We start from the raw sequence: 27,018 nt of genomic DNA, 5'->3' as shown, positions 1-27,018 counted from the left end.
CAGACTGTGAAAGGGGTTCATGTGACAAAAAGATTAAGAACTCTAGGTCTATTAAACTAGTTCCTGTAAAGAGTTAGCTAATAAGGTTCTCTGACTATCCCATTGTGTGAGTGGGGATTATTTCATTCTTTGCACTTGTACTTCCTGTACATTGTCTGGCATATAGGGAGCATTAAATAAATAACTAGTTCATTGATTACTATAACAACAAATCATTGATTTCATAGATAAGGCTACACCCCTCACATCTTAGCCTACCTATAATTTTTGTCTTGCAATTCTTAGCCATGTCTTTTCATAAATCTTCTACTGATTAGAATCCTTTGTCTATGTCTTCTATCTTTCATCTATTGTCTCTTAGTCTTATATGACCAGGCCACCTTTTTTTTTTTCAAATCAAATTTGTATTTAACCTCATTATTTAAGTCACTTCTTTAACATATATGATAAGGAAAAAAAGTGGACTGATTATGGATGGGACTGCTGAATAGCAGAGAAAGAATAATAGAATGGTAAAAGATATCCAGATTCCTTGATGGTTTGACTAAAACATGCTACAACCTATTTATTCATTCATTTATTTGGTTTTGGTAAGGAAATGGCGTTAAATGACTTTCCCAAGGTCACACAGCAAGGTAATTATTAAGTGTCTGAGATCAAATTTGAATTCAGGTCCTTCTGACTTCAGGGACAATGCTCTGTCCACTGAGTCACCTAGCTGCCCCTGTGTGCTCTTTAAAGCCAACATACTATTCTCCATTGTCAGTGTAAGGTTCTTGAAAAAAAAATCCATTTTAAAAGATACTGTAGAGATGAAAATACCCTCAAAACTAAGATGCTGTTCAGTCACTTTTCGATCATGTCTGACTCTTTGTGACTCTATTTGGGGTTAGGCAGCAAAGGTAGTGGAGTGGTTTGCCAGTTCCTTCTCCCGCTCATTTTACAGATGAGGAAACTGAGACAAAGAGTGTTAGGTGATTCTCCCGGGCTCACACAGCTAGTAAGTGTCTGAGGCTAGATTTAAACTCAGGTCTTCCTGGATCCACTCACTTTATCTACTTGCTGCCTCCCAACACCCATAAATTTGACTGTAAAATGGTGCCCCTCTAAAGGAGAGATATAAGCCAGATGGTAGTTCAGGTAATTAGTTTCAAAACTAGTTAAGAGCTCAGAACCAATGAGCAGTGAGTGACTAATGGAGCAATATCAGCTTGAGGAGAAGTCTCCAGTTGGATCCCTAAGGATTTCATCCTTGGCTCTGATGGGAGAGTTTTACCAAGACTTGAACTTAGAAATCAAATTCAGTTTTTTCACAAAGCCAAAGTCTCTGCCCTCAAGGAACTTATATTCTTCTGAAGGGAAATTCAAAGGACTTAAAGATAGGCAAGATAACAGACACATTGAGTGATAGAGTCAGGATCTAAAAAGATCAAGATCAAGAGAGACTAGAAGGCTGGGCCAAATCAAATAAAGTAAATGTGAAGTCCTACACTTTACAAATAAAATATTGGGAATTATGGCTCCACTAGCACTTGCTTTGCTTTTCCCCCCAGATGGCAGAAAAAAGATAAGTCAGTACAAAAGTCACAGCAAAGTATTTAGATTTGAGATAAGGAAACATTTCTTAACAATTAGAGTAATCCAAAAATTTAGTAAGGGCAGCTAGGTGGATCTGAAGTCAGGAATACTCATTTTCCTGAATTTAAATTTGGCATCAAACAATTACTGGTTGTAGGACCCTGGACAAGTCACTTAATCTTGTTTGTCTCAGTTTCCTCATCTGTAAAAGAGCTGGAGAAGGAAATGGCAAACCACTCCAGTATCTGTGCCAGGAAAACCCCAAATGAGGTTATGAAGAGTCAAACAACTGAAAAATAAATGAACAACAGCAAAAAATGGAACTTGTACTGGAGGAGAATGTACTCTTCATCACTGGATTACTTTTGGAGTCTCTTTCAATTCTAAGGTTCTCTGTGAATAATGTTAGACATACCCTGTCTGATATGGATGTGGAATGTGGGGGGAAGGGGGCAAAAAAATTAAATCTTAATTGGATATCAGGAGATTCATCAGAGTCTGTCAAAACCCATTGCATAGGCAGCTTCTGCTTGGATGCATAGAGATTTTTGTTTTGTGGAAACAATCCCAACATTACTTTTTTTTTAGGTTTTTGCAATGTAAATGAGGTTAAGGGGCTTGCCCAAGGTCACACTGCTAGGTAATTATTAAGTGTCTGAGACCAGATTTGAACCCAGCTACTCCTGACTCCAAGGCCGGTGCTTTATCCACTATGCCACCTAGCTGCTACCCAATATTAATTTAAAAGTAATTTGACATCATAAAAATAAAGGAATCACAGCAACTGAGAAATCATCTAGGCCAATCCCCTCAATTTCTAAGAGAGATAACTTGGGAATAATTAAGAAAATGAAGTGATTTACCCAGTCACACAGCAAATTCATGGCAAATTTGAAATTAGTATTCATTTCTCTTTTAAGTATCAACTGCCCAACTCTTCTTTAGTCAGTTTCCCTTGTGGTGGTTGCCTGTGACATCTGATATTTTCTAAAAATCAAAAAAGAGATTTCGAAGCATTTCACTGAAAGTCTAATTTATTCATCTTGAATATACTGAACCATAACAAGTATCCTTTGCTTTGTAGTGTGGATCTGTTCCAGCAAGGCTGGATTAAAGACACGTAAAGCAATTATTCTTTTTTCATTGATTTCAAAAGTAAAAATTAGATATTTCTGTCCATGGGGGTAAAAATAGTATTACTCAATAGAAAAGGTAGAAAATTTTCTAGTGAAGAAGAGTATAAGATGATGACAAATCTTCTGGCATACTCAGCATTGCAGAATAGCAGTATAATTCTTCTTGCTGAAAGCACTTTGCTTTTGCAGTGTTTCTGATAAAATGCAGGCTTCTGGAGGGTGAGAACAGTTTTATCTCAATTATTAACACAGTTAAGCACATAATAGGTATCTAATAAATCCTGAATGAGTAGTTACCTTATTTAACTTGTGACTTCATAGAAATCAGAACAAATTTTTTCTCCTCCTGAAAACTCCAATGTTTAATATGGCTAGGATATAAAATTAAACTTTGTAAGCAGTGTGAACTACAGATAATAAAAAAAAAAACCTTAAACTGGGTGACAATACTATATGGTAGAAAAAGCACAGAAAGCAGAATCTGTTTATTTAGGATCAGCTTAGTTTGAATTCTGACTCTGATATTTACTGACCTGTGCGAACTACTTTGGGTAAATCTTTATCACTTCTAAGTTCCTCAGTTTTTTCCCAGCTGTAAAATGCAGGAATTAGTCCAGCCAATTTCTCAAGTTTCTTATATCTCTAAATGCAATGGAAACAATTGCACTCTTGTCTAAAAATTTCATAAAGTCATAACTTTGGTTTCTGTAAAATCATTTCTCCCTCTTACCTATTCTTCAAACTTGAAATTGTATGTAATTTACTTTGAACCTGAGAATACTATATTGTCAATAAGCTTATCTTCATACAAGTACAAGAAGTAAGGTCAGAGGCAGTGTTTGCATGTCTTATAGGACTAATTCTCTTCCAAGCATGGAAACTATTTAGGCTGAGCATATTATTTAAGATTAATAATAGGATTTGTACTTAGTAAGTTCTTGAATATTGACTTGGTGTGGTCTTATGGAAAAAAAGTACCAAATTAGGAATCAGAAGACCTGGGTTTAAGTTCTCCTTCAGCTACTGTCTTTAGGTTTCATTTCTTCCTTCAAAGAATGACACTAATTAAGGAGGGAGATAAAATGATCTCCATGGTCCTTTTTTATTCTGAATTCTATAATTTGAAGTTTAAAGGAATTTTGTACCTGTATATCTCTAAGGAGATTTAAAAAAATATATTAGCTAGATGCATATTAGAAGATGACCCCAAAATAACCATATCTTACATTTACATAAAGTTTTAAGGTTACTTTTCAGATTAACCAGGTGTTAGGGCAGCTAGGTGGGACAGTGGATAGAACACTGTCCCTAGAGTCAGGAGTACTTGAGTTCAAATGTGACCACAGACACTTAATAATTACCTAACTGTGTGGCCTTGGGCAAGCCCCTTAACCCCATTGCCTTGCAAAAACTAAAAAAAAAAAAAAAAAAAAAAAAAAAAAAAGATTAGCCATTTGTTTTATGCTTCATTTTGGTTCTTATTTAGTTCTTCTACTAAAATTGTGAGGTAGTCAGCCTAGGGCAGACAACTCTAGATTTGCCCTAGTGAGTGAAATTTAAAGTGTGTTGACAATATTTGTTTTCCTTTAGCAGGGAGAAACAGCAAAGCTTAATAACTAATTATCCAGACTAATTAGTTAACAATAGAAACTACCAGAGGATTTGCTTCTTTTCCTCAACTCTGCCTTCTTTTTCAAACCCTTAGTGAACTGCATCCTAGGCTAGTCCAGCCTTATTCCCACATCTGATGATAGTCTCTCTAGCAGAGACCTTGAAGTATCCCAGGGTTTTCTGTCCTCCTCTCCTTCTGTGCCCCACTCCTTCTGTCCTCCAAGGTCTTAAATTCCACTTTCAAATTTACATTAATCTTCCCAGACTCAAAAAACCTTCACTGTCATCTCTTCAAATGTTCATCCTCTCTTCCTTTTTATAGCCAGACTCCTAAAAAAGAGCTCTCTGCATTCCAAACCATCATGTCCTCCTTTCACTCATTCCTCAACCTTTTACAATCTTGCCACCAACGTCAAATAGTTCTGTCCAAAACTACCAATGAGTTATTTATTGCCAAAGCTGATGGTTTTTGCTCTATCCTCATCCTTAACCCAGTCCATTCATGGAAGATAGGGATGTCTGCTTAGTGATGTGTGTGTGTGATGTACAGTCATATCAGCATGCCAGTTAGGGAGAAGTGAAGAACTGGGAGAACAAGGAGACTTGGAAGGACAAGATGTTCTGGTGAGGAAGAAGAAAAGTTGGGAGGAGTGAGACAGAGATAGGGATGCAAATCCCCCCTACTCTCCTTTCTGGTAATGACCCCATCAACCCTCATGAGTATAATTAGCGTCTCTATCAGTCACTATATTAGTCACTATAGCCCTACATAGTCCTCAGTCTCTTCCCTGCTCTTTAATCCTGCATCACCAATTGGCCTAGTAGACATTTTAACTAGATTTCTTGATTCTCCTTGGTTCATACCAGGAACATTATCCTCAATTCCACTCCCTCACTCCATAACAGTCAAATGCTGATATTTTAAATTTTCCCATTTTATTCCAAATTATACATACCTGCCAAAGCAATTTTCCTCAGGTGTGGGCCTATCTATGTGACCACATCATTCTCCTGCTCAATTCCACTGACCTCCAGGAACATATGGTAACTTCTTTATCTTTAAAGACATCCAAACTTTGCCCCAGCTTCTCTTTCCAGCCTCATTATATATGTTACTCCCCTCATATACAGAACACTCAACCTCTCATTTCTCCATTTTGTTCAGGCTGTCCCCTAAGTCTGAGATGCATTCCTTCCTTTTGTCCTCTGCCTCACAGACTCCCTCTCCTCCTTCAAGATGCAGCTTCTATATGCTGGAAAAATAGGAGGATGGAGGAGGAGGAGGAGGAGGAGGAGGAGGAGGAGGAGGAGGAGGAGGGAAGGAGGTGGAGGAAGAATCAATATAAACCTTCCTACCACCAGCTAGTGCCTTAACTTGTATTTAGCTACTTTTTTATTTATTTATGGTTTTTTCCTGTATCTACACATACAAACATGTATACATGTATATATAGATATATGTAACATATATTTTATGTAAGTACTTGTCATTCCCATTAGAAAAGTAAGCTCCTAAAACATACCTTCCATTCACTATTTTTCCCCAACAAAGCACAGTACCTGAAATGTTATGAGTGCTTAAAAATATTTTATTTTTTCTTCTAAGAAAGAGAAGAGAAGCCAGGAACTTTGTTAAGCTCTCCTGGGTTTCTCTCAGAAAAAACATAAATCAATCCTCTTAACAGATTTTGGAGTGACAGAGTCCTACCCCCAAAAGAACAGAGTGGAACATCTTCCAGCAAGGTCTGCCACGGGGAACATGGATGTGTCCAGGGCCAAGCACAGAGACCCAGCGTACTCGGCGCAGGATGAGGTGGGGGCTAACCTGAGATTCTCCAGTGTGGGAGTGGAAACTTTTACAGTTTGGACTGCACAGTGAGCTGGCTGGAAGAGTAGGTGCCCAGGATGCCGTTCAGCAACACGGCTGGATGGGTTGGATGGTCCAAGCCAGATAATCTGGCCTTCCCCAGAGCAGGCAGCCCAGGCACAGCTCCAAGGACCCAGGGAGTGGTTGTCTGACACCCCCAGGTCAGACATCCAAAGACAGAGCCTCTGTTGTTCCTTACCAATTGGTCCACTGAGCCCTATGGGGTTCCTAACATCAACAGCCCCATGCCAAAAACAAGCCCCTCCTTAGCACAAGACCCTTAGGGTAACACAACCCAAAATGAATAAGAAAGATCAGAGAAAAGCCAGGTCTATTGAAAATTGTCTTAAAGATGAGGATGGACAAAATATTGACTCAGAAAGGGAAGGCAGAAGGGGAACTATATGTGAAACTTGGGAGGAGAATATGAATTGGTCTTAGGTAAGAAAAACTTCATAGAAAAATGCACAAAGGATTTTAAAAATCATATGGAAAAATTGGGAGAAGCAATGCAATAGAAAATTAACATTTTGTAACAAAAAGTGACAGATTCTTTAAAAATACAGTTGAGAAAATGCAAAAAGAAAATAATTCCTTCAAAAATACAATTGGATAAATGGAAGAAGATAGCAGCTTCTTTAAAAATAGAATTGACTGGGGCACCTAGATGGCACAGTGGATAGAGCACTAGCCATATAGTCAGTAAGACCTGAGTTCAAATGTAACTTCAGACACTTAATAATTACCTAGTGGTATGACCTTGGGCAAGTCACTTAACCCCATTGCCTTGCAAAAAAAACTAAAAAAAAATAGAATTGACCAAATGGAAAAGTATTTGCAAAAGATAACTAAAGAAAATACCTCCTTTAAAAAATAAACTGGAAACCAGTGGAAGTTAGTAACTCCATGAGACACCAAGAAATCTATTAAATAAAATTTTTAAAAATGAAAAAATAGAAAAAAATGTAAACTATTTCACTAGTAAAACAACTGACCTGGAAAATAGATCCAAGAGAGATAATTTAGGGGCAGCTAGGTGGCACAATGGATAGAGCACCGGCCCTGGAGTCAGGAGTACCTGAGTTCAAATTTGGCCTCAGACACTTAATAATTACCTAGCTGTGTGGCCTTGGGCAAGCCACTTAACCCCATTTCCTTGCAAAAACTAAAAGAGAGAGAGAGAGAGAGAGAGAGAGAGAGAGAGAGAGAGAGAATTTAAGAATTATTTAACTACATGAAAGTCATGACTAAAAAAAAGAGCCTGGATACTATTCTTCTGAAAAACATCAAGGTGAACTGCTCTGAACCAGAAGATAAAATATCTATTGAAAGAATCCACTGATCACCCTATGAAAGAGATCCCAAAATGAAAACACCAAGGAATATTGTAGCCAAACTCCAAAAATATCAGATCAAAGAGAAAATCCTGGAAACAGGCAAAAAGAAAAAAAAATTTCAAATACTGAGGAGCCATAGTCAGAATTACATAGGACCCTAGAGCATCAACATTAAAGGCTTGAAAGATCTGGAATATGATATTCTGGAGAGGAAGGGAGTTTGGATTACAACCAAGAATCAACTACCCAACAAAACTGAGCATACTCTTTCAGGGGAAAAGATGGACATTTAACAAAATAGATGACTTTCAAATTTTCCTGATGAAAAGACCAGAGATGAACAGAAAATTTGATCCTCAAAGAGGGAACTCAAGAAATACATGAAAAGGAAAACAAGAAAAAAGAAAAAGTCTGCTATTCAGCAAGATTAAACTGTTTACATCCCTACCTGGGAGGAAGAACCTCATAACTCCTAAGGATCATGACTATTAAAAGGAGTATAAGCAGGCTGAAAATATGGACTTGAGTTGTTTTTTGATGGAATAATTTTTAAAAATAAGATATTAAAAAGGGCAGAGATTTTTATGAGATGGGAGGAAGAGGAAGCAAAATGAGTTAAATTACATCACATGAAGAAACACAAAGGGCCTATTGTAATAGAGGGAAAGAAGAAAGTAGTGAGAGCTGCTTAAATCTCATTCTCATCAGATTTGATTCAATGAGGAAATAACACATACACTCAATTGGGTTTAGAAATTTATGTTGTCTTTCAAGTATTAGGAAGGGGGAGGGAAGTAGGGACTGGATAGAAAAGAGGGAAGGAAAAAGGGTAAAATGGAAAGAGGAAAGAAAAGAGGTGACTGATTGAGGGAGGCAGTATTCAGAAGCAAAACACTGGTAGGGAGGGGTAGGATGAAAGGAGGGTAAATGTACAAACAGAGGAGACAGCATGGAGGGTAATAAAGGATTAATAATTATAGCTGTGAATATGAATGGGATGAATGGATAGCAGAGTGGATTAAAAGTCAAATTCCTATAATATGCTGCTTACAAGAAACATATTAGAAGCAGAGAGATTTCACAGAGCAAAGGTAAGAAGCTGGAGTAGACTATATTATGCTTTAGCTGAAATTCAAATAAAAACAGAAGTAGCAGTCCTTATTCAGACAAAGCAATTGAAAAAAATAGATTTTTCATTAAAAGGGATCAGGAAGAAAACTATATCCTCCTAAAAAGTACCATAGACACTGTAATAATTTCAATACTAAAGGGTATGCACCAAGCAGTATAGCATCCAAATTCTTAGAGGAAACATAGCAAAACTATACTGGTGGGGACCCTCAACCTTCCTCACTCACAATTAGATAAAACTACCCATAAAATAAACAAGAAGGAAGTTAATGTTTTAAATAGAATGTTACAAAAGTTAGATATGATAGACCTCTAGAGAAAATTGAATGGGGATAGAAAGGAATATATCTTTTTTTCTGCTGTCCATGGCACCTACATAAAAATTGATCCTGTGTCAGGGCATAAAAGCCTCATAATCAAATGCAGAGAGGCAGAAATATTGAATTTTCAGGTCATGATGCAATAAAAATCTCATGCAATAAAGGGTCATGGAGAGATAGACCTAAAAATTAATTAGAAACTAAGTTAACCTAATTTTTTTTAAAAAAAATGAGTGGGTCAAATAACAAATCATAGAAATAATAATTTCATTCAAGATAATGACGATAAGGAGACAACATACCAAAATTTGTGGGATACACCCAAAGCAATTATCAGAGGAAATAATATATCTTTAAATACTTACATAAAATAGAAAAGGGGGAGATAAGTCAGTTGGGCATCCCCAATTAAATACCTAATTAGAAATTTTGAAAATTAAAGAGGAAATTAATAAAATAGAAAGTATTGAACTAATGAATAAAACCAACAGTTGGCTTTATGGAAAAAAAACAATAAAATAAATAAATCTTTGGTTAATTTGATTTAAAAAAAGAAAGAAAACCAAATTCCCCAATATAAAAAATGAGAAGGAATGAAGAGGAAATTAAAATGATAATTCAGAGCCATTTTGCCCAATACATTTGACAATATAAGTGAAATGATGAATATTTACAGAAATATAAACTGCTCTGGTTGAAAGAAGAAATTAAATGCTGAAATAACCCCATCTCAGAAAAAGAAACTTAACAAGTCATCAATGAACTCCCTAAGAAAAAAATCCTCAGTACCAAATAGATTCAGAAGTGAATTCTGTCAAACATTCAAGGAACAATTAGTTCCAATTCTATATAAACTGTTTGAAAAATTAGGTGGAGTTCTACTGTATTCCTTCTATGGCACCAATATGATACTGATACCTAAACCAGGAAGAGTCAAAACAAGTGAAAGAAAATTATAGACCAATATCCCTAATGAATATGGATGCAAAATTCAAATAAAATATTAGCAAAGCTATTACAGCAAGTTATCATTAGGCTAATCCACTATAATTAAGCAGGATTTATACCAAGAATATAGAGTTGGTTCATCATTATGAAACTATTGATATAATTGAACATATCAACCAAACCTAACCGAAATCATAAGATTGTTTCAATAGATACTGAAAAAAAAATCTTTTGAGAAAATATAGCACCCATTCCTATTAAAAACACTAGAGAATATAGGAATAGAATCTGGAGTGTTCCTTAAAATGATAAGCAGTATCTATTTAAAACCATCAACAAGCTTTTTATGTAATGGGCATAAGTTACAGGCATTCCCAGTAAGATCAGAGGTGAAACAAGAATACCCATTATCACCACTATTATTCAATATTGTATTAGAAATGTTAGCCTTAGCAATAAGAGAAGAAAAAGAAATTGAAGGCTTTGAATAAATGTTGAAGAAAAAAGCTCTCACTCTTTTCAGATTATATGATGATATACTTAGAGAACTCTAGAAAATATCAAAAAAACTACTTGAAAAAATTAGCAACTTTAGCAAAGTTGCTGGATTTAAAATAAATCCACATAAATTATTGGCATATATGACACTAATGGTGTGAATATATGACACGTTTTAGCAGCAAGAGATGGAAAGAGAAATGTCTTTAAAGGGATTGTAGACAACATAAAATACTTGGAAGTCTACCACTCAAGACAAACTCAGAATGAAAAAAAACCCCAAAAATTTCTTTATTGAGTTAGAAAACAATAGGAACTAAATTCATATGGAGGATCAAAAGGACAAGAAAATCAATGGAATTAAGGAAAAAACTGCAAAGGAATGTGGCTTAGTCATACCAGATCTAAAATTATAATATAAAACATCAATCATCAAAACTGTTTAGTATTGATTAAGAAATAAAGTGATGGATCAGTGGAATAGATAAGATGCAATAGAAAGTAGTAAATGACTATAGTAATCTACTGTTTGATAAATTCAAAGATTCCAACTCTGATAAAAACTGCTGGAAAAACTGGAAGATAATGTGGCAGAAACTGGGCATAGACCAACATTTCACACCCTACATGAAAGATAAGGTAAAAATGGATATAGAATTTAGACATAAAAGTGACATCATAAACCAATTAGGAAAACAAGGAATAGTTTATCTGTCAGATCTATGGAAATGGGAGCAGTTTATACCAAAGAAGAACATTATAAAATGCAAAATAGATAATTTTAATTACATTGAATTGAAAATTTTTTGTACAAATCCAATCAATGCAACAAAGATTACAAAGAAGGCCATAGAGCAGCTAGGTAGTACAGTGGATAGAGCACCAGTCCTGGAGGCAGAAGAACCTGAGTTCAAATCCAGTCTCAGACACAAAATAATTACCTAGCTATGTGATCCTGGATGAGTCATTTAATCCCATTGCTTTCCAATAAAAAAGGAGGGCAGTAAGTTGGGAAACAATTTTTACAATTAGTATTTTTGACAAAGAAATCAATTCTAAAATATATAGAGAACTGAATCAAATTTATAGGAATAAAAGTCATTCCCCAATTAATAAGTGATCAAAGCATATGAACAGGCAATTCTAAGATGAAAAAATTAAAACTATCTATAGTCATATGAAAAATACTCTATATCATTATAAGAGAAATGCAAATTAAAACAACTTGGAGGTTCTGCCTCGCACCTATCCGATTGACTAATATGATTAAAAAGGAAAATGATCAATGTTTGAGGGGATATGGGAAAACTGGGACACTAATGCATTGTTGGTGGCATTGTGAACTAATGCAACCTCTCTGGAAAGCAATTTGGAATTATGCCCAAAGAGCAATAAAAATATGCATACTCTGATCCAGCAATACCATTACTAGGTCTGTATCCCAAGGAGATGATAAAAAAGGGTAAAAAACATATATACAAAAATATTTATAGCAGCTCTTTTCTTAGTGGTAAAGAATTGGAAAATTCAGAGGATGTCCATCAAATGGAGAATGACTGAACAAATTATGGTATATGAATGTGATGGAACACATTCTATAAGAAATCATGAGGGATAGGACTTCAGAAAAGTTTGGAAAGATTTACATGAACTGATGCTGAGTAAAGTGAGCAGAACCAGAGGAACATTATTTACACTAACAGTCACATTGAGTGGTGATCAACTCCGATGGATTTGTTCATTTCAGCAGTATAATAATCAAAGACTTGTGATGGAAAATACCATCCATATCCAGAGAAGGAACCATGGACTTTAAATGCAGACTAAAGTTTACTATCTTCAGTTTTTAAAAGTTGTCTTAGCTATTTTGTTTTTTTTTCCATTTCAATTTAATTCTTTCACAATATGATTGATACAGATCTATGTTTAGCCTGGTTCTACATATATAACCTATATTAGATTGCTTTCTGTCAGGGAGAAAGGGGGAGGGAAGGGGGGAAATATAAAACTCAAAACCTAGCAAAAAAAACAAATTGTTGAAAATTACCATTGCATGTAGTTGGAAAAATAATAACATATACTATTAAAAATGAAAAAAAAATACTTTATTTGAGATCATGCTTTGTCTTGCTTTGGGGGCTGGGGGGAAGGGAGGAAGGGAAAGGAACAAACTTACTGTGTGTCAGACTCTTTACAAAGGCCTAAGTATTTTACAAATATTATATCATTTGTTCTTCACAACGATCCTAATATCTCTATTTTACTGTTGATGAAAACTGAGGTAAACAGTAACTAAGTGATTAGCCCAGGGACACAACGCTAGCAAGTTTCTGAGGCCCAGGCTCCAAAATGAATAGTTTAGGTTCTAGAAATAGGAAGAACAAATACTGTAGATGAGGAAACTGGAACAGTGAGGTTCAATAAGTTTTTGTTTTAGATTTTTCAAAGCAATGGGGTTAAGTGGCTTGCCCAAGGCCACACGGCTAGGTAATTATTAAGTGTCTGAGGTCGGATTTGAACCCAGGTACTCCTGACTTCAGGGCCGGTGCTCTATTCACTGCGCCACCTAGCCACTCCATCAATAAGTTTTAAAGCCAGGTTTTCTGATCCCCAGGACTCTGCTTTTCCCCATAGCATGCTCTGTCTTCCTTGGGTGATAGACATGTCACTTGACAACCACAGCCCAAAGCTAGAGGTAAAGTTATTGCTATATGCACATATTTGTGATTTGTTGACAGAAGCAAAAAATAGATATATTGTTTGACAAAATACATTGCACTGACTAGGTTTCCTGATCTCACAAATGCCCCTTTCTAAACACCAGTGGTTGGTTTTTCTGGTAGACTGAACAATGTTTCCTGAATGGATAATGTAGCAAGAGCTATGTTGGTAGACTGGCACCTTAGGCACCCAAAGGGTATGACAAGGGGCTATTGCATAGAGCATGGCATAGGCAGAGAGGAGGCTGTGCCAGCAGATATGGAAAATTCCCCAAACCAACAGCAGCTGGAGCAAACATTACCACCATGCTCTTGGTTCTGTTTTCACTTGAGAGCAACCAATCAAGAAGATTTCACGGTGGTTACCATGAAGCAGATGTAGCTTCTTTAAGATGGCCTAGGATAGGGGCGGCTAGGTGGCGCAGTGGATAAAGCACCGGCCCTGGAGTCAGGAGTACCTGGGTTCAAATCCGGTCTCAGACACTTAATAATTACCTAGCCGTGTGGCCTTGGGCAAGCCACTTAACCCTGTTTGCCTTGCAAAAACCTAAAAAAAAAAAGATGACCTAGGATGAGCTGCAGAGGAGACATCAGTTCAATTACTTGTTAATTATGGATACTACTATACACATATGCATGGTTGAATGCAAAGAAAGGGGGAAAAATACTCTTGGACAAGACACTGTCGAAACTGCCAATGAGAATCCAATTAGAACCCATTCAACAGCAAGGACTAGCTTTAATATTTTATATTAAAATAGGTCATAATGCCATCCTGTGGTTCACATCCTACTTACAGGAAGAATTCCTACCTTCTTTTCATAATAATATGAGTATATTAATAGTATTTTATCTATAACATATAATAGCATACTTATAGATAGTATATTCATAATTGTGATAATAATAATGCTAATCATATTATAGTTATATTTATCATATTTTGACATTTATAACAATTTGGAAACTATTGGTATAGCATTTTAAACTTTGCAAAGTCATCATGTAATTTTCTTATTTGAACCTCAATCCTATGAGATAGATACTTCAGATATTATTATGATGGGGAAATTGAGGTCCAAAGAAATTAATAGAAGTGACCTGCCCATAATCACACAACTAGAATCAAAGATGGGATTTGAAGATGGAAATTCTTGAGTCCAAGCCTAGAACCTGATTGTTCATTGCCTTGAATGAGTTTTCCAGGGTCATAGAACCATTAAGTTAGCCTAGTGAGGTTAGGGAGCCAGTTCCTCTGAACAATCCAGTACTTGTTCTGCTGCACCCCACTGTTTGCCAGTAAGAAGTAAGTAACACAAATAGAACTAGGATCAAAAGATTTCATTGTGCAAAAGAACAAATAGTGACCCTTAAATAAAAGGAGTGGGATTCAAGTCCATTCTCTTACTTCTATCTGTGTAACTCTGAGAAAGTCATTTAAAGGAATTAATATTTATTAAGTATCTATATTTTCTCCTTTATAAAAGGGGGTCTTTTGTGTTAAATCATCTCTAATGCTCTATCTACTCTAAGTCCTATGATCCTTATTTTGCATGTGAATATAAGGAGATGCAGAAAAGGCAAGTAACTCATTCTAGGTCCTATTATAGATGAAAAATGACAGAATTCAGACTTAGGTCCAAAATGTTTGATTCCAAATCGAGGACTATTTCAACTATGCCATATGACCTTGGGTTCAGAAGTTTTGAGTTACAGGAAAGTCAAAGTTGAATGAATAAATGGATGAATGAACATATAGGTAAATAAATAAGTAAGGAAACAAATGGATAGATGGAAAGATGATAGAAATCACCTAGCGTTTATTTTGCTTCTGTTGCTTTGACTTTCACATAACAAAAGAAGGGAGCCCAATCTTCAACAAATTTTACATTGTCCTAATTTGACTACTTTATTTAAAAACTGCTGAGTAATATCGACAATCCCACCTCATTATACTTGTCCTGTTGGCCGTTCATTCAGGTGTGCAGATCAACTGGTTCACAACAAACTCCCTACCACCTCTATCATCATGTGCTTTGTGGATGAAGTATGGTCCACTCTTCTTCGCTCAGTTCATAGTGTCCTCAATCGCTCACCTCCTCACCTCATTAAAGAGATTCTGCTGGTGGATGACTTTAGCTCCAAAGGTAACAAAAACACATAACCTATATCCTCATAAATTAATGTTTTGTTTGGATGAGGGGGGTAGGGAAGGAGGACAGATTAATTTTTAGTAAGTCAAAAAATTGGAACATGGCCAGAACTATGCTTCACTTGGGGTCTTGTAGTGACAATATGGTATATGAAACAATGAGCCCTAAAACTATAAAATACAATGGAGTTGCAGATTAAGGAGTCTTTGACAAGAAAGTAGTAAATGAGACTTCCTCCCCTGAATAAAAGTAAAAACTAGAGGAAATGCACTCATTCCAAACCCTCAAATATATAATGTGTTTACATATATATAATATACATATATATATATATATGCTGTAAATTCAAAGACACAATAGTGACAAATACAACACCTATCACTTTCTTAATATTGCCATAGGCACTAGCCAACAATTCCAAATTTCAATAAATACAAACCTGATGTAGAATCTGGATGGAAGTACAGATCCCTGAGTAGCTTCCTTTTTTCCCCTCCCTTATTAACATTCTTCTGTAACCACAGTGATAAGTGACACAGCAAGGATGTGCTGGAGCCAGCACCTACTGGGAGAGACAATTGTTAAATTATCCAGGTCAGTGAGAAATTGACAAATCAGGGCTTGATTTCTTACTTTTGTTAGTCCCCCATATTTAAGAAAGTGATGGAGAAAATATTAATAATGCATATTAAACTTAGAAGTGTGTCCTCCTTACATTTGTGGGTCAGGGCAGAATACAGTTATACATTTATCAGCATACCAAAGAGGTCTGATTATACAGCATGGCTTCTTTTGTAAAAAATTTAGTTTATTCTGAACTTAAGAAATGAATCAAATATTCCACTGGAAATTATGCAATGCCCATCAATTAGGGAATAGTTGAATAAGTTATGGTATATGATCATGTTATCATGTGCTATAAGAAATGATGAGTTCAGTGATCTTTAAAAAAAGGATACATTTGCATGAAACAATTAAGAGTGAAATGAGCAGAAGCAAGATAATATACAGCAATAGCAAAATGGTTTTAAGAACAATTATGAGGGACTAAGTAAATTATACTCAAATTAATAACAAAGGATCAATAAAAGAAGCCAAAGCATGGCTTTTTCAACATTCTTGTTGTTGATACAGTTATCATAGCCAATTTCCCACATGGAATACAAAGTATATTCTAGTTAGGGGAAAACTGAACCACAGTGGTCTGACTGAATACTTCAAAAAGTGAAGTTGAGTTACAAATAGAAGCATTCCTGATGGGGAAACAATATCTTCCATTTTTGCTTATAAAGAATCATAAAATGGTCTCTCACAGTTTAATTTTTCTCCTCTTAGTCTTTTTTTCTTTCTCCTTTGTCTCTTTCTTTCCCTTTCTCCTCTTCCTCCTGAACTTCCTCTCATTTTTGCTTATCTTTTCCCTTTTCCTCCTTTTGTTCCCATCCTTCTTTTTCTTCATCTTCCCTTTATTCCTCTTCTTCCATTCCTTCTTTCTTCTTCTGTACATCCTCCTCTTTCTCCACTCTTTCTTCCTTTATCTTCTCATTTCCCTAACTGTCCCTCTATTTCCTCCCCCTCCTCTGTCTCTTCTTACATTTGTTCCTCCTCCTGTTTCTATTTCCTAGAATCATTCATGTTTAAAAGCTTTCAGGATTTAAAGAATAGTTCTGTAAGGACAGAATTGAATGCACTACAGGAGATTCATCCCCTAACATCCCATTCAGCAATGCTTCTTGGCAATTATGGACTGACTTCCATCATCTTTGTAATGGGAAGGGAATCTCACTAAATAAGAATTCTTCAACAACGTCTGTGAAAGTTGGACATGAGGAATTCAATTAAAATTGACAAAAACTAAATCTCAAATCAAGACTTTTAGACTTGAACCCCAGATCTATCACTTACTTCTTATGAGACCCTCAAAGTTGCTTTATTTCTCTGGAATTCAGATTCCTCAAAAAATGAATAAGGTGGTACTAGATGAATTCTAAGGTTCCTTTCAATTCAAAATTCTTTAACCTATGAATTTCAACTTGTTTGTTGAATCTGAAGCAGGGGATTTTGAAGTGAGAAAATTGAGCATCTAATAGTTTAGATTCTTGATAAAGGAAATAACATGAGTGACCAAAATCTTGAATAAGAGAATGTCACTATTTCAATAAATGTTATAGGAGTTTTCAGACTTGTCACAACTCCAAAGTCAGGCTGAAATAAATATGTTCTCCTTTTTCTCCCCCTTTGATTTAGAATATCTGAAAGACCACTTGGATAAGTACATGTCACAGTTTCCCAAAGTTCGGGTACTTCATCTCAAGGAAAGGCATGGCTTAATAAGAGCCAGACTGGCAGGGGCACAGATTGCAACAGGTGAGAGGTTATTGATTTTTATTCTCACAACAGGACAGAATTACTCAGAAGTCAAGTATCAGAACATCATTTTACTTCTAATGTCTTTGTTTTAGAAGAATAATGTTCTCTTCCATGAGATTTTGAAGACTTCAAGAACACAATATTTTTCATCTCAAATAGTTTTCTCATGAGTTTACTCTGCAAATTGTTCTGTACTTTTCTCTTGCTTTTCTCCCCACAATTACAGAAGCAATTCTTCATCTAAAATCATGGCAAAAGTACTATAAGAATCTTATTGGTCCCATGATAGAGAATAAACTATGAGAGAACCAGCAGGACATTACTGGCAGATAAAACCCATCTTTCTTGGTTTCTCTACTTCACTAGACATTGTCAACACTTTCTTTTTGGATCCACGTTCCTCTGCATTTTATTATCACACTACCCTTAATAACTACACTGCTACCTTTCCTACAACTCCTCTTTAGTCTTCTTGTTTTGTCAGCATCCATAACCCCTAATTAAGAGTATTCTCCAAAGCTCTATCCTGAGCCCTATTCTGTCTTCTCTCGATTAATTCTCCAGCTGTCATGGGTTTAATTATTATCTCTCTGCAATTCTTTGCAGATTGATATGTCTAGCCCCAGTTTCTTTTCAATCAGACCACCAAATTTCTATTCCAGATTGATATTGGATCTCCAGAGACCTCTCAAACTTTTTTTCTTATAAAACTCACCTCTCTTCCAAACTTCCCTCTTAATGTTGGCACCAGTAATGTTCTATTCTCTCACATTCATAAACCTCAGCATTTTCCTGGACTTCTCACTCTCCCTCACCCCATATATCCAATCCTTCCCCAGTCTATCTTTTCAACTATATTGTATATAACCAGACCTTCCATAATCTGTGATCTAGCTCATCTAGTCTTCTCTCAAACATGAATCAATATTCCTGTCTCACTGCCTTGGCACTGACCATCTCCCTTGTCTGAAATGTTCTCTCTCTGCTTCATAGAATCCCTTTCTTCCTTCAAAAACAGCACAAACCCTACCTTCTATATAAATCCTTTTTGAATTCCCCAAATGTCTTAGTGCTTTCCCACCCTAATTACTTTGTATTCAACTTCTTTGTTATTTTTGTCTTTACTTGCATTCTCCATATACTTATACATATACTCCCAATTAGATTATCAGCTCCCTAAAAGTTGGGGTTATTTCATCTTCATGCAAATAGTATAATAGCTAACAGTGTCAATTTATTTAATAAAATTTATTAATTTGTTGGTAAATACAAAATTTGAAGAGGAGAGCCTAGTTACTAAATAATGAGGAAAGACCTTTTATAGGAAGTGGTCCCTGAGTTAATCTTTAAAGGAAATAAATGATTCTAGGAGATGAAGGTGAAGAGGGAGAAGATTCCAGGAATGCAAGATAACTCATGCAAGATCTAAAGTTCAAGGAAGAGCAATTAGGCTGGAATGAAGAGTTTTAGAAGGGGCATTATGTGAAATCAGTTTAGCAAGGTGGACTGGAGTCAGACTGGAGGCTTCCACTGCCAAGAGGAAGAGTTTGTATTTCATTGTGGAAGGAATAGGAAACCACTGATACATCTTGAGCAGAAAATACGACGATCAGATATGAGTTGTAAGGAGATTTTTTTTTGGCAGCTATATGCAGGATGGATTGAACAATGGAAAGATTAAAAGTGGGGAGGCCATTTGGGAAGTTATTTATTCATGGGACAAGCATTTATTAAGCATGTGATTTATGATGTCCTCAGTGTTGCCAACCCAAAGACTTGAACAGTTCCTGTTCTCACAGTGCTTGCAACCTAAGGGAAGAAGAGAAAATATAGAGACAAATTAATACAAATATATATTTACAAGCAAATATGAAGTCATTTGGAGGTTACTGATTGCAGAGTAAAAACAAGAGCAGGTAAAATGGGTTTTAACCTAGGATAGTGATTTGTCCCACATTAGGACATTTAAAGTTCCACTTGAAAATATTGCATTTTACAAATGAAGTAGATACTTGTAGAAAGTCAGGACAACTTGATTGAGCTAGGGTGGAACTATGACAAGAAATAAGAAAATAGCAACAGTAGAGGTTGGTTTAAAAACAGTTTGAGAGGGGAGGAAAGTGTATGAGAGACTAGCAATCTGGTCTAGAGATGAGGTGGGAGGCCTGGGCCTAAACCATATACCTTTGTTCTGCCCACCAGGTGATGTGTTGACCTTCTTAGATTCTCATGTGGAATGTAATGTTGGGTGGTTGGAACCTCTCCTAGAAAGAGTTTATTTGAACAGAAAGAAAGTGGCCTGTCCAGTTATTGAAATAATCAGTGACAAGGATTTAAGGTAATGTTATTACATTTCACTGTATGTTTCCATTATGCACAGACCACTAATGACCAAGTACAATATTTAGTCCCCTTATATTAAAATCTTCCCAAATCTAATGAACACAGTGTCCATCCTATTTAGTAAGAAATTTCTGCCAGTAATCTGGAGTAAGGACATATCTTAGAGTAAAGACAAATAAATTAAATAATGATCCAACTCAATTCTGAACCCACCTGTTCCCAAACTCAAACCTATAAACCTCTTAATCTGTATCCAGGTCTTAACAAATTCTAACCCTCATCACTAAATGAATATTTTAATATTCTCTCTCAAAGTCATTTGGATCTATGGGCCTATATGATCTCATTTAGCCTGAACAATGATCATTAGATTAAAAAATAATAATTTTAGGCATTTACAATCCTATAAAGTATTTATTAAGTGCCTACTATATATTAGGCACTGTAGTAGCTGCTAAACCATGAAGGCAAAAATTAAATAGTCTCTGCACTCAAAGAGTTTACATTCTATGGAGGAAGACAACATATTCATGCAAATTTGTGCACATATACACATGTATTTATTTATATTGTGCAGCAAAAGAATGAAATAAATTCAAAATAATTAAATACATAATGATGCCCTAGAATCTGGGTGAAGGAGAAACCAAGAAAAACAAAGACTTAATATATATAGTTGAAGTTGAGCTGAATTTCAAAGGAAGGAATAGATTCTATAAGATAAAGGTGTACAGACATTGAAAAGAATTTTCAAGACAAATTTAGATATTTATTTCTAAGTTCTCTTTGAGGCAATAAGGAGCCACTGGAATTTATTGAATAAGATAATTATATGATCAAATCTACAACTAAGGAAAATTACTTTGGAAGCCATATGGAGGTTGGATTGAAGTGGGAGAGAACGTTGAGGCAGAGAGATTAATTGGACAGGAGGCAATGACAGTATCTATGTGAATAAAAAGAAAGGGTCAGATGTGGATAGAAATATTAGAGGTAGAAATAGTGAAATTTGAAAACTTATTAGATAACATGATGTTAGGGAAAGTGTGGAACCAAGAATAATGCTAAAGTTACAAAGTCTAGAAGAGTATAAAAATGTGGTACCCTCAACTCAAATAAGTTCAATAAAAAGAAGAATTGGTGAAAAAATCATGTGTTCCATTTGAATTTATTGAATCTGAGATGTCTCTAGTACATCTACTTTAAAATACCTAATAGGCTTTTTGTTGATTATGTGGTTCCTGAAGTTAAGGAAAGATATTAGTCAGCAAGATAGAAACTATATAAGTTCTTGAGAACAGATGAGTAGGTGGGGAGACAGAGAGACAGACAAACCCAGGGACAGAAACAGAGAGACACAGAGAGATCCAGAACTTTTAGAAACACCACAATTAAGGAACGTAAGATGGATAATGGGACAATAAACACATTAAAAAGTAATTGTCAATTTAGAGGAGACTAGTGACATGAAAATCTAAGGAGGGAGAATCTAGGTAGAGAGGGTAATCAACCCAAATGTAGTAGAGAAGTCAAGTCTAGAAGCATGAGGACTGAGAAAAGCTCATCATTAGATTTAGTAATTTAAAGATCACTGGTAACTTTAAAGAGAATCATTTCATTTAAATAATGACAAAAGAATTCATAATGCAGTCACAAATAGTAAGAGGTGAGAAGACGGAGGCAATGAGTATAAATAGGTTAGGAGAGAGAACAAAACGGGAAAAGAACTGAGTAGTACAACCATATGATCACTATGGCTCAAGGAATCCATGCATTCATTTGTCATTAAAAGATTGTGCTGAAGCTTGTCAAATACATTGTTCTTGGGCAATTAAGCAAATGGTTCATTTATTTAGCACATACGGATTGTGCATCTATTAGGTGAAAGGAACTATGCTATTGAGGCACATAAGGGATGCAAAGTAACATGAGGTCTTTATGATAAGGTTTTTATTTGCTCCTCTCTTTTTTAGCTACATGACTGTGGACAACTTTCAAAGAGGCATCTTTGTGTGGCCCATGAATTTTAGCTGGAAAAAGATTCCTCCTGAGGTCATTAAACAAAATAAGTTAAAAGAAACTGATATAATAAGGTAAGTGTTAAATTAGAGTCATGGAAACAAAGTTGGACTTTCAGAGACTTAGAAATAGATCATTAAGGAGAAACAAGGTGTGCCAATTTACTCTATAGTCTTTCATAAATTAATTTCAGATTCTAGAAAATATGTAAGCCAGTGTAATTATGAGTTTAAAAAACCCAAATATGAAACTGTTGTTATTAGCATCACCATCATCAAGTCATTTCTTAATTGTTTGTCTTCTTCAGCTAAGTAGCATAATTGATAGAGAACTTAGTCTGCAGTCAGGAAAACCTGAGTTCAAATCCAGTCCCAGATGCTGTTTGACCTTGAGCAAGTGACTTCACCTCTGTTTACCTCAGTTTCCTTATCTCTAAAATGAAGAAAATAATATCTTCTACTCCTTAGGGTTGTTGTGAGGCTCAAATGAGATAATAATTTTAAAGAGCTTAGCACAATGGCTAGCCTAGTGAGCAGTATAGAAATGTTAACTACTACTACTACTACTACTACTACTACTACTATTATTATTATTATTATTATTGTCAAATCAGGGCCTGAATATCATTGTCCATATGGAATGCCTGGCAAAATCATACATATGTGTGGATATACATATTTATGTTTGTATACATTTCTGTGAATATATATACATATATATGTATTCCACTTTTATGAATTATCCATCCATATACTATGTTTGTAGATCATCTTTAGCCTGATTTTTCCTGTAAAACTGATTGATTAATTATGCTGTCAATGCACCATCATTGTTTGATAATGGGAATAATATTGGGATTGAATTCAGAAGAACTGAGTGAAGTTTCATCTCTGCCATTTGTTTTGTAATATGACCTTGAGTAAGTTATTTAATCATTTTGAACCTCAGAGCATCAGTAAAATGAGGATAGTTAAAATCTATTCTCCTTATCTCAAAAAATTGTTGAAGATCAAATGAGATAGCAGTGGCTAGCTGGCACAGTGGATACAGCACCAACCCTGAAGTCAGGAGTACCTGAGTTCAAATTTGGCCTCAGATACTTAATACCTAGCTGTGTGGCCTTGGGCAAGTAAGTCACTTAACCCCAATTACCTTGCAAACACCTAAAAAAAAGATCAAATGAGATAATACACACAAAATGCTTTTTTAACTGAAAATAAGTAAATAAATATGTCAATATCCATGTGATCCTGACCAAACCACTTTTACTCTCCAAGATTTAGTTTCTTCATCTTTTAAATGGGTATAATAATAGTACCTAATCATAGTGGATTGTAATGAGGAATAAATAAGATAATGCATGAAAGCTGTTTTACTAATTTTAAAGTTCTCTAAAAAGGCTATCACTATTTTCTATCACTCATTCTCTATCAAAATAGATAGAGTTCAGACAGACATTTACTGTTCCTTTTTACTAATCCTATGACCATTCTCTTGTATTCAGTATTCTATACATTATTTTAAAGGTTGAGAAAATATAACAATTTTGTAGTTGATATTGTCAAAATGTGAGCAGTCCTGGTAATCATTGAAAGTCCTTGATAGGGAAAGAGAACAAACTAACTAAGCATTTATACAGGATCTACTGGTGTCAGATATTGAGTCAAGCACTTTGACAAATAGAGATAATGGGTTCCAACATGATTTTTCTCTTCTTGAACAAGTTTGAATATGAGCTGTCTCAAAACTCCATGCAGTTCTAAATTTTAAACTTTTTCCCACAAACTTCAGCTGCTTAAAACTCCACTAAGTCTTTTCTGAAATTCTGTATTTGAAAGCTTTCTGTTAAGTGTTTGGATTGGTGACAATTCTGAAAAATGTTTTTCTTAAGATTTTATGAATCTGTCTTCTATACAGGTGTGAAAGAGACTATTTCAGTCAGTGATAATGGTTTAGTGCCAATACAGTTTCTTGGTTGACTTCCCTAGGAAATTTTAAGATCCTTATTTTTTGGATGGAGATTTGTCATCTGTCAGTCCACAAAAACTGAAGAGGTTCTGATGTACAATTCTCTCTCAAAAGATCACATCTTGCTAGGATTTTGGAAGATGCTAAAGTTTTTGTTTATTTTTAACATTCTTTTCTCTTTAAATATTGAGTTCCAGATTCTCTCCCTTGCTCCGACTTCTCTCCTACCCAATGAGAAGGCAAGCTTTTTTCAGTTAATTATACATGTGAAATCATATAAACCATTTCCATATTAACCATATCACAAAACAGCAAAGAAAATAAAAAAGTGAGAAAACTATACTTCATTTTGCATTCAGACTTCATCAGCTCTCTCTCTCTCTCTCTCTCTCTCTCTCTCTCTCTCTCTCTCTCTCTCTCTCTCTCTGGAAATCGATAGCATCTTTTCACTATGAGTACTTTGGATTGGTTTAGATCACTGTATTGATCAGAGTAGCCAAGTCTTTCACAGTTGATCATCATTACAACATTGCTGTTGCTATCTCTTGGCTCTTCTTATCTCACTTTGCATCAGTTCATATAGGTTTCACCATATTTCATTTTGTTTTGTTTTTTCTTAAACTACCCCCTTCATCCAACTCTTCAGAACCCCTGATGGGGTTTTCTTAAAATAATTTACTATTTTCTTTTCCAGATAATTTTATAGATGAAGAAATTGAGGCAAAAAGAGTTAAGTAACTTGCCCAGAGTCACACCTTTAGTAAGTGTCTCAGGTCAGATTTTAACTCAGGTTTTCATGACTCCAGGGCAGCTGGAGTGCAAGGTCTGGAATCAGGAAGATTCATCTTTCTAAGTTTAAATCTAGACTGAAATATTAGCTGCTTGAGGATTTTCTCAGAGAAACTTGATATGAAAATTTTCATATCACTACATTGTTTATGCTACCTTTTAGCAAAATGTAGCAAGTCATGACATCACCTCCCTGATGTCACAGTCCTCTTCAAGAATGAAGGACAAACAATAACAAGTTTCCCTCAATAGGTTTTAATTAGGCTACATCGCTTTTACTTTGTCTCAAATCATGATTGCTACCTCTCCCCTTTTTATTTCGGCTGAAAACATAATAGATTCTGCTCCAGTCTTTTATTTTAACTCTGTGTGTCTTTTAATTTCATATGTTTCTTGTACAAAATATTATTCAATTATAGTCTCTGATCTTGCTGCTCACTTCTGTGTTATTGGTGAGCTCATCCCATTGACATTCACATTTTTTATTACTGTGTATTTCCTTTCATCCTTTTTTCTTCTATGTTTCTCCTCAATAGTCTGTTTTGCTTTTGTCCATTGCCTCTCTTTAACCACCCATTCCCATCTCACCCCCCTCATATCTCTTATCCCCTTCCCATCTTATTTCTCTATTGTGCAGGATAGATGTATTACTCAACTGAGTACATATATATACATACATACATACATATATATATATACTTTGTTCTTTGAACCAATTCTGATGAGAGGGATTTAAGAACTGCCCACCAACTTCCCATTTCTTTCTACCTTATACAAGTTCTTCCTTGCAAGTCTCTTTTATGTGAAAAAAATTTCCCCATTCCACCTCTCTCCTCTTTTCTCGCAATGCATCTCTTCTTTATTCCCCATTCTTTTTTTAGAAATCATCTAGCATAATAATCAATTCACACTCATAACCTCTATCCTTGTAGGCTCCTTCTTATTGCCTGATAATAATAAAGTTCTTAGAATTAAATGTATCATCTTCTCAATATAGGAATACAAAAAGTATAATTTTATTGCGTGCATTATGATTTCATGTTTACCTTTCTTGAATCTTCTATTTGAATTCACATTTTCTATTTAATTGTGTCCTTTTCATCAGTACTGCTGGGAAAGCCTCTATTTTCATTAAATATCCATTTTTGCTCTGAAGGATTATACTCAAAGTAATTTATTCTTGGTTGTAATTCTAATTCTTTTGCTTTTCAGAATACCATATTTCAAGTCTTTTTCTTCTTTACATGGAAGCTACTAAATCTTGTGTGATCCTGACTGTGATTTTACTATATTTCAATTATTTCTCTCTGGCTACTTGCAATATTTTCTTGACCTTGGGAGTTCTGGATCTCTTTCAGAAGTGATCAGAGAATTCTTTCAATTTCTATTTTACTCTCTCCATCCAAGATATCAGAGAAGTTTTCCTTTATAATTTCTTGAAATATGATGTCTACACACTTTTTTTAATTAAGACTTTCAGGTAGTACAATTATTTTAAAATACTCTTTTCTCAATTTATTTTCCAGGTCAGTTGTTTTTCTAAGGAGATATTTCACATTCTCTTCTACTTTTTTCATTCTTTTAATTTTGTTTAGTTGTTTCTTGATGTCTCATGGAGTAATTAGCTTCCACTTGCTCAATTCTAATTTTTAAGGAATAATTTTCTTCAATGAACTTCTGTTCTTTTTCCATTAAGGCAATTGTGCCTTTTAAGGAGTTCTTTTCCTCATTGAATTTTTTGTGCTTTTTTTTTTTAATCATTAGGTCAGTTCTGTTTTTGAGATGTTATTTTCTTCAATATTTTGTCTCTTTTTTCAAAATTTTATTGCATTACTTTCATTTCTTTCCCCCATTTTCTTTCCTAATCCATTTTTTCCAACTTTTTCAGCCATTGTTGCTGGGTTTGGGTACAATTAGCATTCTTTTTTGAGGCTTTCCTTAAAGCCCTTTTCACATTGTTTTATTCTGATTTTACATCTTAGTCTTCCCTGACACTGCAGTAGTTTTTAATGATCATGTCCTTTTGTTGTTATTTGCTTGTTTTTGTACCTTATTTCTTGATTTTTTGAACTTTATGTTAAAGTTTGGCTCTGATCCTTAAAGCGAATTCTGGGATTTTGTAAGTTTGAGGATTTTCCAAGGTGGGTATGAATCTGGAAAAGTTGTGATCACTGCTCTCCTCATCTCTGCTCTTGTCTTTACTCAGAAAGGTTATACTTTCAGCCTTTGAACT

The 27,018-nt window shown here is 35.1% G+C and overlaps 1 protein-coding gene across 1 annotated transcript in view; it reads left to right on the top strand.

The window, feature by feature from the left end:
* GALNT5 (polypeptide N-acetylgalactosaminyltransferase 5) overlaps window positions 1–27,018 on the top strand; it is a 77,727-nt gene that overhangs the window by 28,065 nt on the left and 22,644 nt on the right. The window contains exons 2-5 of the mRNA XM_074215944.1: window positions 15,127–15,293; window positions 17,544–17,663; window positions 19,869–20,004; window positions 21,983–22,102. Coding sequence (XP_074072045.1) covers window positions 15,127–15,293; window positions 17,544–17,663; window positions 19,869–20,004; window positions 21,983–22,102 — 543 coding nt within the window. The remainder of the gene's footprint in view (window positions 1–15,126; window positions 15,294–17,543; window positions 17,664–19,868; window positions 20,005–21,982; window positions 22,103–27,018) is intronic.

Source organism: Macrotis lagotis, chromosome 1 (genome assembly GCF_037893015.1).
Source record: "Macrotis lagotis isolate mMagLag1 chromosome 1, bilby.v1.9.chrom.fasta, whole genome shotgun sequence".
NCBI classification, from domain to species: Eukaryota; Metazoa; Chordata; class Mammalia; order Peramelemorphia; family Peramelidae; genus Macrotis; species Macrotis lagotis.
The sequence above is the reverse complement of the archived record's forward strand: the minus strand, read 5'-3'. Positions and strand labels throughout refer to the sequence as shown.